The sequence below is a fragment of the Anas acuta genome, chromosome 2, assembly GCF_963932015.1.
Source record: "Anas acuta chromosome 2, bAnaAcu1.1, whole genome shotgun sequence".
Taxonomy (NCBI): domain Eukaryota; kingdom Metazoa; phylum Chordata; class Aves; order Anseriformes; family Anatidae; genus Anas; species Anas acuta.
Genome location: NC_088980.1, coordinates 145,198,075 through 145,217,524, shown reverse-complemented (window position 1 = coordinate 145,217,524; position 19,450 = coordinate 145,198,075). Strand labels below are relative to the sequence as shown.

At 44.0% G+C, this 19,450-nt stretch overlaps 1 protein-coding gene across 1 annotated transcript in view; it reads left to right on the top strand.

Annotated features, from left to right (window-relative positions):
* Nucleotides 1–18,825, top strand: part of SNTB1 (syntrophin beta 1) — a 114,970-nt gene extending 96,145 nt beyond the window's left edge. Inside the window, exons 4-7 of the mRNA XM_068672577.1 lie at nucleotides 5,009–5,148; nucleotides 12,805–13,001; nucleotides 14,444–14,634; nucleotides 15,974–18,825. Coding sequence (XP_068528678.1) covers nucleotides 5,009–5,148; nucleotides 12,805–13,001; nucleotides 14,444–14,634; nucleotides 15,974–16,066 — 621 coding nt within the window. The 3' untranslated portion in view covers nucleotides 16,067–18,825. The remainder of the gene's footprint in view (nucleotides 1–5,008; nucleotides 5,149–12,804; nucleotides 13,002–14,443; nucleotides 14,635–15,973) is intronic.
* Nucleotides 18,826–19,450: the final 625 nt, after the last annotated feature.

Here is a 19,450-nt window from a genome sequence, read left to right as displayed (position 1 = left end):
TGCCTCCCGTCAAATGAGCTTGCAGAAATGTGAGCGTTGTTGCATATGCTGGTGTTTGCGTGATGTATTTCTGCAGTGCTGCTGTTCGTCTTGGAAAAATACTTTTCAGTCCCAGATGTTATTTTCAAGAACTGACAAGTAGGTTTCTGTAAATGAATCAAATTTATTCTGAACATGGACATAGTCCTTCATCAAAAGACAAAGAAAAGGCAAGAAAAACATAGCAGAACACATCCCAGCCTGTGTCAAAGCTGTCTCTTGGCAGCACGGAGAGATTTTAAGTGAGGGGAAAGGGGAAAACAGCATGAAAAAAACTTTCAGAAAATTCTTTCTGGATTGTTCCTCCTGTGCACTGTGTTAAGGGTTGTTGTAACTTCTGAATTTGGGGCAGCAGGTGAAGGAAAGGGGGATTAAATCACTTACTGTGAGCCTGAACTTGCAGCCTTACCTCTGAAAGGCCACGTTTTGAATACCTTCTGCTGGAGTCTGCTGGCAATATATAATTTGTTTACTAAACAGGGAATGTAATTGAAATGTCCCTTTTGAGTTAATGAAAATATAAAACAGCTTTCCAGAATAGACCAAGTCCTCTAATTTAATTACCTGTGAGCCTCATAGATTAAAAGTATTCTTTCATCCATTCCTGACAGCCTGAAGTAGATGAATAACTGAAATTCAAAGAAAACCCTTACAAAAGGGAGACCTGGGAGATGAAAGAGCAAAGGGCCAAACCATTTCCAAAAGGCTGTATCTCCACTGGGTTGCCTGTTGCCATTATGGCAACTAATTATATGTGAAAACTATTAAAGATTTGGAAGCTGCGATACCCATTAGAGGGCCCAGAGGTTCCCATCTCCTGCGGGAAAAGCCAGCTGGCTCCTCTTTGAAATATTGTTTGACATGGAACTTCTTGTCTGCCTTCACATCCATGTCTGTGATCACTGTGTGCGTTACCAGCATTTGCCACCCTGACGGAGAAGCATTGAGCACTTTGACTGCTGGAAGCCTGTGGCAGAGGTAGACATGAACACAGGTCTGCTCTGTTGTGACCCCAGGTCTAGCCATGTTGCTGCACACAGAAAAATTAGGTTTCATCCCTGTGAAATATTTTCTGACTCTGAAAAGACAAAACAAGAAGGTGCATATGTAAAAATTGGGGTTTCCACTTCTGGGGGGGAGTATACGAAGAGCAAAGAGGCCTGGGTTTGTGAGTAGCAGAACGGATGTTTCACTGTACTTGGGGTGTTTTTGGTTAGAATATGTTCTTCCTTTGCAGGTTTTTACTTCAATACTTTGCTCTAGGAAAGAAAAAAAAAAAAAAAAAAAAAAAAAAAAATGCACTGAAGCATTTTATTGTGGTGGGAGGTTTGAAGACTACTGAATTTTTTTGCCATTTTCTTGAATTTTCTTTGTTCAACAAGATTGGACCTAACATTCTGACTTTGAAAAAGGTTTGAGTGTGAATTTTTTTCAGAGTGGATGGCCACTTTATTGGTCTGCAACACGGATAAATGTACTTTGAATTGTACGTGGGCAAGTGGGAACTGGAGTGAAGAAACTGTACTGCAAATGCCAGATTTCTGCCAAGTTGTGGCTAAGAAGCCTGCCCCAGCTATCATCTGAAATGGTGCCTCTAAAACATGTCTCCAGTGACACTTAAATATACTCTTGGAGAAGTATTTCATGTTGTCTTTATGATATGTCAGATTTTAAACCCTTTACAATTTGAGCAAATCCTTCACTTAGCTGCCAATGAGCAGTGTGCTCTTCGCTGTTGTTTTGTAATTTAATATTTTACTCATGCCTGGCGTGACCCTGGTGCTTGATCGGGATTAATTTCCCACGCTGATTTGTTCTGAATGTGCCCTGCAAGCTAACGGAGTTGCAGACTCTGTTCTTCCCTTGTAAAATTCCCTCTTACCATCTGCAGGACAAAATGTTCCCTTTGACACCTTAGAGGTGCCGCCTGCCTGTCGAACAGCACGGTATCAGCTGCTAAAGCCTGATCCAAACGCCACTGAAATCAGTAGCGCAATTCAAGGTTTTTAGGGAAAGGCAATACCTTTTATTAGATCAGCTGTTGGAGCTGGGAAAAAACAGACACGCTTTCAGGCACACAAATCCTTCTTCAGGTTTGAAATAGCAGCGGCGTTGCTTACACCAGCATTCCTTACCAGTCAGGCAGCTAGAGGCTCAGCAAGGTTTAAAAAATGTGGTTAAAAGGGTGTGTGTCCCAGGGGCCTTTCTCTTGGGCAGGCTTAGGGTAAGGCTTCCTAGCAGGATGTGGATAAAACATCATTCTCCTCTCTCCTCCATACCCCTTCCTAGTGTACACCTTACAAATAGGGGATGCATCCCACAAGGTTAAGGTCACTTCAGGTAGAGCTGAGAAAAAGCCTTTAATACCTTAATACAAAGCCATTTTTTTTCCGTAGTCACCATGCTATTGGGAAGGGCAGGGGCCAAGCTGTGAGCTTTGCTCTGCAGGTTGTGGCCACAGCATCCACTCAGTTCTGAGATGGAAATTCTGGCTCCTGATGTTTACAGCTGTCCTGCAAATAGGTGTGTGAACACCGGGCAAAATGAGTTTTGTTCCCTTTCTTGTGGTTGGTTTACTGGGAGCTGCGTTTCCCAGAATGTCTGGAGTCACAGTTGGCTGAGCAGCCACCTAATAACAAAGCTTGTGATTGAAAATACTGCACAGGAAGGATAGTTCTGTGGAAAAGCAGTAAGCAGCTTCCCATAGTCTCTGGATTGTTTGTGGTCATGGAATAAATAAGTAAATAAAGAAGAAGTTACAGCCCAGTATAGCGTCTGCTTACTCCCATGGATTATGCATCTGAAGATCTTGCTTTTTCATCCCTTAATAGACTTCATATTCATCTTCCCTTTTCATTTCTTGAAATCGTAAAAGTCTGTACTAAAATCTTTCTATTTAAGGAACACAGGCAGATGCTCAAAAACTGCATGTTAACATTAACTGTAACATTTATTTCTTTTTCCGTGCTAGAAGTCAGGGTGTTAACCATAGCTAATAGCTGCAGTGTTAAGTAGCTAAGGATGTTTTCTGTTTCTGTGAGTGTTTCTGTGGTACCTGGGCTGTGAAAACTTTGGGTGTTACATTCTTGCGGGAGTGTATTAATAAGTACGTTAATTATGTGTCTGCTCTGCCCAGGCCCATTTGAAAATGAAAGGTTGCATTTCAAGAAACTGTCACCGTAAGAAAATTGTAAATAAGGATTAAGGCTCCTCAAGAAATTAAAAAGATGAACTTTTATGAGATTAGGTTGATTAGTATACAGACATGAAAAAACAGTGAGAATGTAATGCTGTAAACAGGAATATGATTATTGGAAAAGCTTAATTTGGAAGGAAAAATATCTTTTAAAAATCACACAATCACAGAATCATGAAGGTTGGAAGAGACCTCCAAGATCATCTGGCCCAACCACCCCCCTACCACCAATGTCACCCACTAAACCATGTCCCCAAGCATCACGTCCAACCTTTCCTTGAACACCCCCAGGGACGGGGACGCCACCACCTCCCTGGGCAACCTGTCCCAGTGCCTGACTGCTCTTTCTGAGAAGAAAATGATAAAAGCCAAGAATCTTTGGCTTAAGCTTAAGATCTGCTTTGGGTGTTGGTGTTCTTGTATGAAGCTTTTCTACAACTGGTTTGAAATCCCCTAAAAGTTCAGAAATTTATTGGACCCTGTCTTCATATAAAACATGGGTGTGTCAAATGTTCTTTTCAGTCTGAATTCGTCATTTAAAGCACATTGAATTTATGGGTCTGAACTACCGTTCCTGGTGTGCCATTCCCAGCCTGGCCAGTCTATGACTTATCCCTTTCATATATATGTTTCTCTACCCAGTGACATGCCCAGGGACACACATCCATGGCAAGTTGGTTGGCATCTAGCATAAAACATACACAGACAGCTGCTTCTCTTTTCTGGAGAGGATTTTAATGAAGTAGTCAAGTAGACAACCAGATTGTCTGGTGAATCTCAGAATTTGTTCAGTCTTCTTTTAATACCAAGGTGTTTGGGTTTGAAAGTGTGGCTGTGAGGTTGTTTCTGCATAATGTGGTGTCTTTTCCTTTATGTGAACCAAAAGAAAAAAGGTGAATGTGTCCGTGAAAGCCAAGACCCTTTTATATTCCCATCTCTTTTAAGACACATAAATGCTACCAGATTAGAATAAGTAAAATCTAGGAACTATACTTAGTCCTCAGAACAGTAATTGTGGGGCCATGTGGACAGCTGCGTGCCCAAACTGAAAAATACAATTCTGCATCTGGATTCTGCAGCCAGTGGGGGGCTTTGATGTCCCAGTTGTTAGGTATCTTCTACAGTTGGTTTGAAATATAGAGACAGATCCATCTCTGAGTCAATGCTTCAGATCAACCCCATGTTTAGGTTGGATCTCTTTATAAACTGTTACTCATTAAATTGTTGAGAAGCAAGGTATGAAGGACAGAGAAGCAATGATGAAGTGAACTACAGAGGAAAGACGCAAACCCATCTGCTCCCAAACCAGTATTTTTTGCTACCTGACTTTCTTTAATAGTGATGATGTTGCAGGTTTTTTAGTTTTGAACCTAGAAACAACAGCAGCAGTGTCCAGTGCTCAGGTTAACGTGACAGCTACACATGAATGGTGCACATAAAAATACATCTTAGGTCCTTTCATGCGTACCACAGCTCAATAACAGCCAGCTCTGTCTTTGTGTTCTTCCACTACTACATTTATGGAGTAGCCTGTAGTGTGAAGGCTGCTAGGAGGGTTGGAAACAGTAGTGCTAATGAGAGCAGCAGATTTCATAGTGCCTTACTCCATTTCTGCTGCGTCTGGTTATAAGTTGATGTGGGAGATGTCAAAAAAACAGAGAAGGAAAACTATTTTGTTCCTTATGTTGACCAGGACTCAAGATGTTTGTATTGTCAGGCTTTGCACCATCGTAGCTTTGCCTCTTGTTTCACCAAATATTTCTTCCTTTTCAGGTGCCAGGAGACAACGAGAAGCACTGGAAGCCAGTATTAGTGGTCTTGACAGAGAAAGACCTCTTAATATATGAGAGCATGCCACGGATGAAGGAAGCTTGGTTCAGCCCTCTGCATACATATCCCCTCCTAGCCACCAGGTACCTGTGCTTTTTTATTTCAGCCTCTTCAAGAGCATTGGGAATGGCTGAATCAGCCAAAATCAGGTATAGCTGGTGCACAGCTATAGATCACATTTGAAATGCCATAGTTTGAGAAGCCAATTCTTCCTAAACGGGCCAGTGTGTTCAGCTTAACAGTTCCTCTTCACTTCTCCTCCGTTTCAAGTTTTGGCCAAGGCTAATTGCCAGAATCACACCAGAAAGATTACAAATGCAGTATTTTGGCCCAGATCCAGGAGTGCTGAAAAAGTTGAGTTTGATCTCCTGAGATCTCTATCTCAGCACGCAGACCTGAGGACTCGGCAGATGCATTCGTATTTCCAGCTACTTCTCCAGGCTGAAAAATGGGGAATTGTTGCCCTGGTTTGAATGTGTTGGTGTGGGAGTACTGTGCCAGTGGTTTGGGGCTTCTGGGGTCTTGCACATAGGACAGAGACACTTCATTTCAGTATGGCTTGTGTTCCTGCTCTAGGAAGTGAAATCCTGGTGTTTTTAGCTTAAAATGTGAGCTTGGAAGACACATTCTTGAATCTAGGTTGGAAATAACCATCTGCATTATTTCAGAGGTATCCATCAACTCTAATTCAGAGAGAGCTTTCCCATGGTTGTCTTTATACAGTGGAAACTGTCCGTGCTTCTTGATGTGAATCTTAATCACATTTCTCTGCCAGTATGGTCAAAGGGCTTGAGAAAGAGCTGCTGCTTCATTGTTTTGGCCTTGCTACAGGCCTCTATTATACTATTTTCAATGTGTTCTCTTTCAGAATGGCCGGTAGTACATGGCCAAAAGCAGTGGGTCTCTTACTGCACTCCCATTAGTTAATTTTTGTTCTCAGTCTCTTCATTCTCTCCCCAAATGAGCTGAGACTTTACTGCTAAATCATTATATTAAATAAAAAAATAGCAAACTATGCTAATGGTTGCTTTGTCCCAATCAACTTATCCATGATGGAGCTTTCAAGACTTTGGGAAGACGGGTTCTGATTTACCCTGTTACTGTGAAATGAGATGTGTCACCATAAAATGAGGTGAGGGTCCCATGCTCTGCAGTTGCAGCCTGCTGTGCATGGTGGCAGTGCAAGCTGACAATTTCAGTGAAATTCATCAATTCCAACTGACAATGGAAACTAGGTAAGGTGTTGGGGCAGGAGATTGTGTCTGGGTGTGTCACTAGATTTTGATGTGTTGCTGCCCCAAGATAAATGGCACATGATGTTGGTTTACCACATGGTAATTGTGTCCCTGTGTCAGTGTGCCAGTGTCGTCAGGGATTTATCGCTCCTCCTATTGCAACGTCCTGCATGAAGGAAGGCTCGACCCAGCAGGGAGGGAGCTCCGGATAGCATCAGTGCAAGGTGGAAGGAGCTGACAGAGTTTGTAAACAGACTTATAAATAGAAGTCCACAGTGATGAGGATCATACGCTTTTTCTAGAGAACCTAATCCAGCGCCTCACCTGCACACCAAACTTTTGCAGAACCTACCCCCAACCTCCCTGCTCTCTGCTCTGTGTTCAAGCTGCTGGAGACTCACCATTTGGATGATATTTCTTGCATAAGAGGAAGAAACACTGGGAATTCCCGAGGAGGTGGTTCATGGTTACTGCCAGCACGTGGTGGTGCCTGCTGTGGGCTGTGTGGAGCATGAGGTTGTTCAGCTGGGCCTGTTCCTTCAGGAGTTCCCCGCCCTGTTTTATAGAGTGTCGGTTATCTGACCACATTCCTTCCGCCCCAAAACAAACTTTGCTGCCTTTCGTGGAAAACCCGCAGCAGAAGGTGATGCGGCTCCTCCCCTCCGTTTCGGGGAGCCGTCTGTCAGTGGACAGTGAATGTAATCTGCCGTTGAAGTGACTGGAGATCCTGTGGTGAGCACAGCTCAGGAATGCTGAGGTTGCCACATCCTGACATCCAGACCTTCCTGTTGGCTGCTGATAACGGCCTGAGCACGTCCCTTAGCCTGTCTCAGGTGTGAGGCAATCACTAATCTCTACATTTTAACCGAGTTAACAAAGTCGCTTTACTGTGGTGGATCACCCTCCTGGCAGGAGCAGGGGGTTGCTCACCTTCAGGAAATGAGGGCTGGAAGTCCGTGGCCCCCCGCGCTCCACACACTCAGGGGGCTGCACAAAGCTCACGTTCCTTCAGCATTTCCCTTTAGTGAGTGCTGCCCATGAGCAGCCCATGCACGCCTGTCCTACAGCTTCGTTGTAGGACAGGCCTGTCCCCACTTCGTTGGGAAACACCTGTGTCTTGCTCAGATGACTTATTCTCCTCATCAGCCCCAGTTTGGCTTAGGGTTGCCAGCCAGTGCACCCTTCCCCTTCCTGCCCACACATCATGAACATCTGAACACCTCCAGGGATGGGGCATCCACAGCTTCTCTGGACGGCCTGTTCCAGTGCCTCACCATCCTCAGAGTAAAGAATTTCTTCCTAATACCTTAGTTAAACCTACCCTCTTTTAGTTTGAAACCTCTACCCTTGTCCTATCCCTACACTCCTGACAGAGTCCCTCCCCACCCTTCCTTCAGGCCTCCTTTAGGTACTGGCAGGCTGCTGTAAGGTCTCCCCAGAGCCTTCCCTTCTCCAGGCTGAACAACCCCAAATCCCTCAGCCTGTCCTCATAGGAGAGGTGCTTCAGCCCCTTGATCATCTTTGTGGCCCTCCTCTGGACTTGATCCAACATTTCCACGTCCTTCTTGTGCTGGGGCCACAGAGCTGAACGCCGGGCTCCAGGTGGGGTCTCACAAGAGCAGAGCAAAGGGGGAGAATCACCTCCCTCACCCTGCTGGTCACCTCCCTCGCTCTGTAAGCCACACTTCTTTTGATGCAGCCCAAGATACGGTTGACTTTCTAGCCTGCAAGCCCACATTTCTGCCTCATGTTGAGCTTCTCATCAACCAACACCCCCAGGCCCTTCTCCTCAGGGCTGCTCTCCGTCCATCCTCTGCCCAGCCTGTGTTAATGTTCGGGATTGCCCTGGCCCAGACGCAGCACCTGATAAATACATTTGAGTTGCTGAATCCCCAAGGTTAACAGATTGCCTGAATTGACAAATTTCCTAAATCAGTACACCTACTGTTGTGTCTGTTTTCGACTAAAACCCTACAGGATTCTGATTTGATGTTCTGTCACACCGAGTAGTTACAGCAGCCAAATAAACACGGTCTCTGCTGTTGTTATCGACTGCTGTGTTCATGCTCAGCCACTGATTACCCTCCTCATGACACATTTTTTTAATCCCTCTGCGCATTGATCAGTGCAATTGAGAACTTTTCACCTGGAAAGTTTGCAGACCACATGTTGTAATCTTGGCTGCTCCCATCTTTCAGATTTTTACGAGTCCTTGAGAAAACGTTTTTGCTTAGCTAATGCATATTTGAAAAGCTGCTGAAACTGGAAAACTTCAGTGCCAGATACTGCACAGAGTCATGCTTAATCTACCCAGGACATAATGAGCAGAGAAAATTGGGAAGTGGTAGAAGGATTACGATCTTCTGACAGAATTTTAAAAGCAGAATTTCAACACACCCTTTCTGTTTGTTGATAAGTTTGCCTTCAAACTATGGATGCTGTTAAGATCTAAAAATATTTTCTAGGCAGTCTTTCCCAGGTTTGTGTGGAACATAAGTGACAGCTCAAATAAACCTGAGATCAGGAGATTTAGGTTGTTCCTTTAAGTCTCTGCACTGGGAGGCACAGCAACTGGCTCATAGCCCTGACTCCAAGGACCTTTTTGTCATAATCTCTCTTTCAGTGTTTCCTTATGCCCGAAATAGGAATAACAGTGCCTCCCTATGGCATGGGAATGGGGCTTAAGCAATTTCATCTTAAATGCTTGCAATCAAGTTGCATTATCTATCAGAGCAGATATGGTGGAAAAAAAAAAAAACAAAAAAAAAAACAACAGAAAACCAGCCACATGTTGCACCCTGATTAAGATCAGGGATCTCTAAGTAGCTTTAGGGCAAAGCTGAGTTTTGTGACCAGAAAGTATTAAAGCACTTTGATACATGATGCAGATACGAATTGCAAACGTTTGGTGATTGTAAGCACAGGGCTGCTTATCTAGATAAATCCTATTTTTTTCAAAAACACCGCATTGTTACAGTCACTTATTTCTGTTGTGTGGCTTTCTTAACGTGCAGCAGAGCACCCCCAAGAAGAGCTGCTTGAAACCCTGCCAGCTGTCCTGCCACAGTGTGCTGCAAGGTAGTGGCAAGGGCTCCAGGTGGGAAGTTGGGAAAGGAGTTTGGGCACTGATTAATCATTTTTGGGCACTGATTAACCGTCTGTGCAACTGGGCAGAGGGGCAGGTGGCTACTACAAGGGTGCCTGAGCACCCCGGGGAAGGAGCATGAAGCAGTGTGCAAGCTGTGCAAGGTCTCTGCTTGGTGTCCTGGGTGGCTGTGTCTCCCTTGAAGGCAGATCTTGGATGAAGGAGGGCCTGCACGTAGATTTCCAAAGAGTACTGCTGCTCCAGAGCAGGTTTCAAATGTTAAGTCAAGGGTTAAGAAGTGGTTTCAACGTAAGAAAGGTCAGATTGTAGTGGCCTTCTGCTGAGCAGAGCTGCATGACTCTTGATGCACTTGTATCACGGCCTCCTCTGAGATAAATCTCAAGTGAGCAGCTGAACACCTGCTTTGAATGTCAGTGCTGGTTTTCACCGAAGAGACCATTAGATTTTGCTGCGTTGCGGTGTTTGAAACTCTTTTCAAAGCACTGCAATGAGAAGCAGCTCCCGGAGAGCCTCACCTGGCACCCACACATCACGCTGTACCCCACGCATCTCACTGTCACACACCTGCAGAGAACAACGCCCTAAGGGTCCCCACAGCACAGACACACGAGGGAGAAATTAGAGATGAGCAGGGTCTTCCTGGCTCCCAGGAGCACGTGAAAAGTCTCATTTCCCTACACACAGCACAGACCAACCTTCTCCTGCCCTCTTGCGGCTCTGGGCAGAGCTCTCGGGGATACCTCTGGCAGGGTGCAACCTCCTCTGCCTTCTTCAGAGCCACCTGAAGTTTGCAAGATTCAATTTTTGCCTTTTGAGATGGTTTTGGGTTCTTCGGGATAAAGTATTTTTTCTGTAAGTGAAACTAGTCTGAATTTACCAAAGCTTGGGAATCCTTGGACTTGCACCCAAATATATCAGTGCTGATATATAAATGATGTCAGATGTTCCCCTGCCTATTTGTCTAGTTTGTGTTCAGCTGCACAATCTTCTGAAGCATGATCTGCAGTTGTATGATGGAAAAGGATTTTCAAATGGTGAGACTGAATTTTTGATAATGGGGGGATAATGTGAATGAGAAGGCAGGAAAGTAAAAGGCTCATATTGGATGCATCTGACACACTTTAATTTGTAAAATGCATCTCCATTTTATTCCTATGATGAAAAACCTAAAAAGCCAGTGCAGTGGATGATGCATGAAGACCTGGGTGTCTTTTGCATGTGTGTTTTTGGTGTTCTTTTTTGAAAGGGAATAAAACCTTTCAACCATCTGTCACATATACAGTATCATAAGTATTAGAGCATAATTTTTAGCGCAGCTCTTGAACACTGTATAAAGGAGCTTTACCTTTAATATCAAACTTGATGTGATTTTTCAGACTGCTTTCCCTCCAGCAGCAGAAGGCAGAGGGAGAGCAGCTGCCCTGCCTGCACCCAGACACCTGGCCGTTCAGCTCCTGCTCTCCTGCCTTAATAACCGAGATGCAGCCCCCCCCAGGTTTGCACCTCATCACACCACAGCCCATGAACAGAAGTTGTGGGGCTATTTGCTTGCCACTTACTACTCGTCCCTTACTACAAAATCTGCCCAGAGTGCTGTTAGGAGTGCTGGTGTATCAAAGCGAAGCAAGAAGTTTCCACGGCCCTTCTGGAGGCCAAAAAGCAGGCAGGGAGGTGGTGCTGTGGTTATGGGAGAGGTTTTCCTGCCCAGATATAGGGGCAGGTCCTCACGGGCCCTCTGCACCTGGTTTCCCAGCCCTCCTTGTGATGCGAGATCAAGGAGGATGCTCAAAATTCACAGAAAGCTACCAGAAACCTGAGTATGAGCAAACCCAGCAAACCTTACAGCAGGCTATGAAAGAGGCATACGTCTGTTCAGCACAAAGCATATCCCAGCATGAACCACCAGGGAATTGGGGAAAACCAGATTCCTTATGGCTAGTGTTTCAGTAACTCTAAAGATGATGTTCTGTTGTTTTTTTTTTTTTTCTTTCCTTTTTGTCTTCTTTTTTCCCTATTAAAATATCTACTTCCGTGATGTCAGCTAACCTTCCAGGTGTTAAACAATAATTTGAGGGCAAATTAGTATTCAGTAGATCATATGTAAAGTCTAAGGCTTCATGCTTTAGCATGTGTGTTCTTACTACCATGTTATGTATTTATTTCATAGTCTCGTACAAAGTATATTGTTTGCCTACAGAAAGGCAAACAGGAGACGCAAGACAGAAATCAGATTTTCAGAAGAATTTGCCTCATTTCACTTTGTGAACCCCCTCTGAGAGTTAGTGCCCAGACCGTGCAGTGTGACAAGCTCCTGTTTTATTCCTCCCAGCTGAATCGATGCCACGACCCTGGGTGATGCTGTGTTCACTGTCCCACGCTTCTGCAGGAGAAAAAAAGAGAGGATGGTCTTTAATAGGAATGAAATATTGTAAAGTGTTGATTTTTCTCTCAAAAAAAGTCCTGCAATTAATGTTGGCCGACATGAACAAACCTTTCCTGCTCTCGGGAGAACAACTGCTCATGCCAGGCAAAGAAATTTTAATTGCAGCAAAATGCGAGAGCATTTCAGGATTACAAATAGCTGCAGCATTTTGCATTTTACAGGTACCTTATGGGAAAAGTATACACAAGACAGCACTTGGCATCTCCGTATTTTACAGAACTTCAGACTTTATGGGAATTGGTACTTTATCCAGCAGCATTTATTATAGAGTTTGTCTGCAGATGTTTGAGCTTTATGGCAAATGCAGCTTGACAGTGAAAGCTGGATTCAGCTGCGTTGTCTGAGCGAGCATTTCCATCTGTCGACCAAACCCCAACAGCACACAGCAGTGAATGAGTTCCCTCAGCCTTCTCAGCCTTCTCAGCCTCAGGGGTGTTTTGTACAATTTGTTGTACTGCCATGGACCTTCACTTTCTGAGTGTCACTGTCCATCACTTTAGGCTTAAATACGGAGGAGATGCAAGTTTTTACACCCCCAACCTCGTGCATTTAGGAATGTGCAAAGCAGAGTTTTATTCGGGTAGGGATTTTGGGGCAGTGCTCAGATGTGGTGGTCCTGTGGCCTCTGTGGAAGCAGTTCAGGGTTCTTCCATCTGATGGGAAGGCACAGACACAGTGCTACAGGGAACAGCACTGTGTGCTGCCCTGCTTGGTGGCATGTCCCATCATGGGACCGAGTTGCCTGTCATGGCATCAGGATGCGACAGCCTCGAGAGTGCTTGTGCTGCTGCTTGTTCTTCCCCTTGTACAGATAAAGGGGGACCTTAATTCACAGTGGACATTATGACCAGCACTAAATGTCCTTCAACAGTCATACAGAAAACCAGCATTCAGCTACCAGCCTCCAGCTTTGTCTGTGCTGTCACCACTAATGTATATTCAAATCCAATTCCAGGTTGGTCCATTCTGGCCCAGGAAAAGGCTCGCCGCAGTCTGGGATGGATTTGTCTTTTGCAACCCGCACTGGTACAAGGCAAGGGATCGAAACCCATCTGTTCAGGACGGAGACGAGCAGAGACCTCTCACTGTGGACACGGAACATAGTGCAGGGCTGTCATAATTCTGCAGAGCTCATCACAGAAATCACAACATGTGAGTAGATGCAGCGTTGCTTCTTCACCCTTGTTACTCTGTTTTACAGCCTGATGGCTGTCAGTTCAAGCCCTTTCTGCTACAGTTGATTCATTAAAAAAAAAAACAAACACATACTTAGGGGTCTGTGTGTTTAAAACATAATCTCTTTGCTTTCCTACCCAGCCTTAGCTGGCGTGGTACCCATGGCCAGTACGATAAAATAAGGACACAGTCACTGCCATTCTGACTTCTCATCCTGTTTTCCTGACACTGTTCAGACACAAGTCTGTCGTCAACCATGGTGGGCTGCGTGTCACAGAGAAGTAAATGTCAGAGGTTTGTCCAGAAGGCCACAAAGAGTGAAGGAGGGACCAGAAGTCACTTGCAGTGTGCTTGGAACAGCCAGCTGTGTTGCTCTTGACATGCATCTCCCTAAAAGGTTCTTAAGAATTTTATTTTGAACAGGAACCAGAACAGGAGCAGTGTAAATTCATTATTTGAGCCCCCTCTCCATCACTGCCTCCTCCTTGTTGTGGAAGACAGAGGCAGCTGGTGCTGTGCTTTGTGCAGCAGGCAGGCAGTGAGGGCTGTCAGGCTGTGAATGGGAGTCCCTCAGAGGAGATCAGGTAACACACGGCCCATTTCTGTTCCCTCGGCTCAGGTGTGTGACAATCCCAGCCTGCTCAGCTCTGCTGGAGGAAAGGTGCTGCGGCAGGTGCATGGAATACCTCAGCTTTCTGGGAAACTCTTAAAAAGCCTTGGTTATCAAAGAATTTCACAGGAAGCTGAAGGGAGAGAGAATTTGGGATGCAGACACTTAAAACTCTGGTTTTTAATTTGGATCGTGATATGTTTCAGAGCAGAGGGAAAGATGCAGACTTTCTGCTGCAGTTGCTGTTAGATACAATTATCTGGGCCCTTTTTCAATTACTGTGGCACTAATGAGGACTCCAGAGCATCTTCATCTTTGTCAAAATTCTTCCGGGATACCCTTTACAGCTTCTAATTTTGCCACGCATTGTGCGACACGTTTATTGATTCGGGCTCTATCATACATCAGAAGAGGAGCTGCGACTTTGTTGAGGTTTGGAAGGAGGAAATGCCAGCCTGGGTCATCCTAAACTTCGTTAGATTGCTTTAGTGGCAGCACGTAGATGTACACTACAGGATGAGGAATGCAGCGAGTGAGTAGAAGGACTGACATCGGTGCTGTTACCACCAAGCAGGAGCTTAGTCCCTGTACACAGACCCTAACTAACAAATGGTGCTTGGGCCTTGCACAGCAGAATGCCTTGGGCTGGTTTTCCAAGCCTGCAGGTTTACCATTAGAGCACAATTAACCAGTTGTAGGAAAGGTTGGTTTCCACAAGGCGTTGCTGAGATCGACTGTAAAATCTGCAGCCAAATGGAAGTCGTTGCTTTTAAGAACGTTACAGTCTGCATTTTGTTTCCACGTTTAGCTTGCACATATAAAAGCCAGGAGTGCCGTTTGACCATCCATTACGAACATGGATTCTCTCTTACAACCGAACCACAAGACGGTGCCTTCTCTAAGACAATTGCACAATACCCCTACGAAAAACTGAAAATGTCCTCCGATGATGGGATAAGGATGCTCTATTTAGACTTCGGAGGAAAAGATGGAGAAATTGTAAGTACTGCGTTTAGTAGAGGGATACATTTCCATCTCTGTGGTGGTCCTTACGGTGGTAGGAGTGGAAAAGCACTAATAACAAACAGCTGACCAGTATGGTTCCAGTGTCAAGATATAGATGCCATGCTTTCCAATGCAGCATGATGATATGGCTTTGGGAAGAAATAAGAGGTAAAAAAATAAAAGCATGCAAGGAGAGATGAAAGTTTTCTTATGTTTAAGAAAAACTCTCTGTGTAGCCAGATGTTAGAATGTTTGTAGGTTTTCTTTTCAATTTTAAAATGACTGTAGGTAGAAGAACTTACGAATGAGACATTACTAATAATCCCAACGTGCACATATCTACTTTATCTGGTGTGACAACAGTTCTAGACACTTTTGAACACCTACTTGCTGAAAAAATTGAGGACTACAGATGTAGAGCAAACTGTCTGCTTAAGCCTTAAAGTTAGCTGTCACAAGGCCTAAAAATAAGGTGCGTGTTCCTACAAAAAGTGTAGATACCATAAATTATGCAAACGTGATCTCTCCTGTCAAGCTTTTCAGCAGTTCCTGAGTATATTGTGTGCTTAGTTCTTGATACCACCTTTGATAACATGCTCTGTGAAGCCTTTATTGTCAGGCTGTAAACATACTTCAGAAAGGAATTTGTTACCAGCTCTCAATAAAATTTGTTACTAGCTCTCAATAAAGTTGATGTGTGACTGGTGGAAAGACCAGTCTGTTTCATTCTGGTGTGAACTTAGTGCTCAACCTGCTGTCCACATGGATAGTGCTGTCGTGCTGTCATGCTTAGCAAGCACCTGGTGAGGTGATCTGAGCTGTTACCATGGGGAAAAAAAAAATCTCAGTTCAGTTTCACTGCCAGCTGCATGAAGAGAGAAGCAACCATGCAACTCGAGGGGCAGTGTTTTGGCTTCAGCAGTGACCAAGAACAGGTACATAGGGAAAAGTGCAAGGACAAGGTATCAGACACAGCAGTCACACCACCAGCCCTGGTCAGAAACAGGCTGAAAAGATGGAGGGGTTGAGAATCCTGGAAAAGGGCTTGCAGCCTCTGAGTCCGTTTTACGCTGCTCTCCCAGGCAGACATAAGCCCAGGGGCACAAGGATCTCATCTGCTTTCAAGATGCTTCTTACTCACTTTTAGTGACCTAAATATTTGCAGCTGCATGCAAAGAAATAACAATGTGTTGTAATACAGGGTAGTTATTAATAGAAGCCTGTTGAAAATCCCAGGCAGCAGTTAATCTGGTAAACACTCCATAAACTACTGCTTATTTGAGCTGTAATCTAATCTAATTATGCTCAACTTGATTTCTTCCTGTAATTTCAGCAACTGGACCTTCATTCCTGTCCAAAACCAGTGGTGTTCATCATCCATTCCTTCCTGTCGGCTAAGATCACAAGACTTGGTTTGGTGGCATAAACGGGGGACACACATCTGGTTCTTCAAAGACGAGCGGAGCAACCCTGCTAAGCAGAAGTACACCCAACATTAGCGACCTGCAACGGATAACAGCCTGCACCGGACTGGGGTTCGGCACCATGCCTCGGTCATTTCTGGCAGCCTTTCAAGGCCAGGTTTTGATTTTGATCAGCTGAAGAGGTGGCATGACAAGGAAAACGATGGATTTCATTGTAAATAGTGGGATTTTGAGATCCCATCTCAGACAGTGACCGAGTGTAGTACCATGCGTGTAATTGTTCAGACTCATAAGTTGTGCCTATTTCAATGTACTTGTTTATATAGAATCAGTAAAGGGCTAAGCAGAAAGGACTGGGTGTTGGTTATGATGCAAGCTCAAGGTTGTTTGAGTACAAGTTCTATAAAAGATGGTCCCACCGCCTACAAATCAAGTGTTTTTTTCTGTTCTAACCCATGCACCACTGACAGATTTCTCATGGGGAACCACCAGACTGTGCTGCTCGAATACCCAGCAGAGCCAGCAGCTACACTTCTTTGAGTGGGGTGCTCTGAAGCCATACAGAGCTGCAAGGAATACCAGCTGCAAGGTCCGGGCTGAGAGGCACTTTCAGATAAATGGTAGGGCCACCTCGTGTGCATTCCTCATGATGGATGCAGTGCAGCACTAGCTGGGGGGTGCACTGGGTGCTGGCTGGCACCGAGGCATAGGCAAGAACCTCCTGTTACTGAACACACAGGATGTGTTTTCATAGTGACTTTCAAAGCGGTTCAAATGACCTTGAGCTTCAGGTAGAAGAGAGCTTGATCCATTTTGAAAGGTGACCTAAGCTTCTGTCAGCATGCTGCCACCTCAGCGTTCTCCAACTGAAAGGCTGAGCCATGCCAAGAGCTTCCTGTCCTACCCCAAATGTATTAACCCCTCAGCTCTACCGAGTCTGGTTGTATGGGCTTCATTTTGCAAATCTGGGCAAGGAGGAAGACTTCTTTTTATTTTTATTTTCTTGATTTATCAAGAGCAGCTCCTCACCTCTGAGGAAATGCACAGGGGGCAGGAACATGTCAGAAAAGCCTTAATAAGGAACTGTCCCTGTGAGAGTGACTTGGAGCTCAGACTTTCCTGCTGCTAAATCAGCTACATTAGGAGCTAGTGAAGAAAGAATTTGTCATCTTTAGCCTAAGTTAAGATTCAGTGCATTGGGGTGCAAGTCCAGAATTTATTCCTTGCTGGTAAAACTTGCCTCTGTACACATATTTTATGGTTTCTTGTTCTGCACCACATCTTACTGTTCTAAGTCAAAACATTCACAGGTCAGCTCAAGCCTTGTTCACAGTGAAGTTGAGGGCAGAAGAGTGGGCAAGGTGCTCTTCATTGCGGGATGATACAACTTGCAGCTGGAGCTACTGAATTGGCACAACATGGTTGGGTGGGAATAGAAAGAAACAGAACAGAGGTTGCATTTATATTGCTCTTAAATTTTAAATAGAACTGCTTTAGGTAGGGTTGTTTGCTTTTAGAGTTTTGCCCTAAATTCCCACTTTGAAGGACAGGAACTGTATAGGAAATTATATATGAGAAGTTTGTAGAAATTCACTTTTCATACCACAGCATTTGTTTTATTCTTCAGAAAGCCAGTACGTTTCAATGTAACATCACTTGACTAGCAAAGAAGAAAATTAAAAACAGTTTGGTCCTACGTTGCTTTTAAACTAAGTCTTGAGAGTTAAGAGTAAGTCATGCATTTTTTTTCAGTGTAGGAATTAGCTTGTGGTGGTTTCCATAGGTATCCTAATCATCAAAACTAATTTAAAAATTAAGATAGGCTAAATGTGAAAATACAGAAAACAGTTATTTTAGCCCGTTAGCTAAGCTGACATTTGGGACACTCGCCCCACTGCCAGCGCCTCTCTCCAGTGAGAAGTCTGGAAGGTGATCTGTCTGTGAACGTTGTTTTTACTGTCATGGTACTTGCACTTACAACTTAATTCCTTGTGTAAAATCACAAGTTAGGAGCTGTTACATAACTTACCAATAATTTCCAAATGTACATTTCTTGCTTTGCTCCCACTGCCACTCACGTGTCTTTCTGTAGCAGTTATTTAGGTCTCCTTTGGCTTGGAAGCTTCTAGGATGTAACGTCTTCTGAGAGGCTGAGAGCAGTCGGTACGCTGGGGGACTAGGGCTCCAAACATGATCTCGGATCACATTGTCAAGTAAAACGTGTGACGTTTTTAAAAAGTGATCGAGGACGCTGTGTGCAAAGTGTTTTATTGCTGTTCCAAAGTGTAACTTAAAAGTTTGGACCCAGGCTCCTGTAAAAGTTCCCGAGGTTAAAGTGAGAACTTGCATATTGTGGGGTAGGTTAAATACATATGTAACTGTACTGCACTATTTCCTTATCCTTTTAACACTTACAGATCACTGGAATGTTATACTTAACCTGTATGTGCATTGTAAATAGTACAAATTCCTATATTAGTACCAACGAGTAAATTACACAACATGTAATCTAAGGTGCTCAGTACTATATGAAGTATAAGTGAATAACTAAACAGTTTGCAAAGAAAGTTCATATTATATATATTTATAGAAAAAAATAATGATAATTACAGATGCTATTTCTTCATTTTCAGATTTTGGACTGATTCATATTTGGATGGGATAGACAAATGAAATATGGACCTACTCCACATTTATAAGAGTATAGTGAATATTTATATTTTAGAGGAAAAGAATATATTTAATAAAGTCATTTATTGGATTTTTGTGAGGTGAGCTTACTTTGTACCCAAACGAGGTGTTTAGCAGGCTGTCCTTTGGTTTGGGGCTGGGGAACGCATGTTCTAAACCTCAGTCATTCTGTAGGAGTTCAGTTACTTGAAAGAGCCACCCATCATTATCGACAGAATGACTTTTAAAAATAATAATAATAAAGTATTAATGTACTGTCAATGGCACGTTGGTGCTTTCTATTAAATAAACATTATTCCTATGACAGTCTGAAAGCATATTAAATAGCATATTTTTTTGCTGCTGGTGTTTACTGAGAGGCCAAAGGGGTGTTCTGGGCAAGGCTGTTCAGACTCACCTGCTGAAGTTACGATGCTTTCTCTGTTGCTTATACTTAACTTGGCAGTTCCAGCAGTTACAAAAAACTTCTGCTCGAGCCTCTGAGTCCAAGGAGTGGGGCCAACATGTGCCTTGGTTAGTTTTAGTTGTTATGAACAGTTAAGGAAAACAAGAACATTTGCTTTCCCTCTATAATTCTTAACCTAGTGGCCCAAATAGCTACCTGTGGGGTTGTAAAGTCTGTTCTGTCAGTGTTACCGAGGTGTGGCAGACCAGCCTCATGGAAATCCTAAAATGGGATAGTTGTAGAGTTTCAC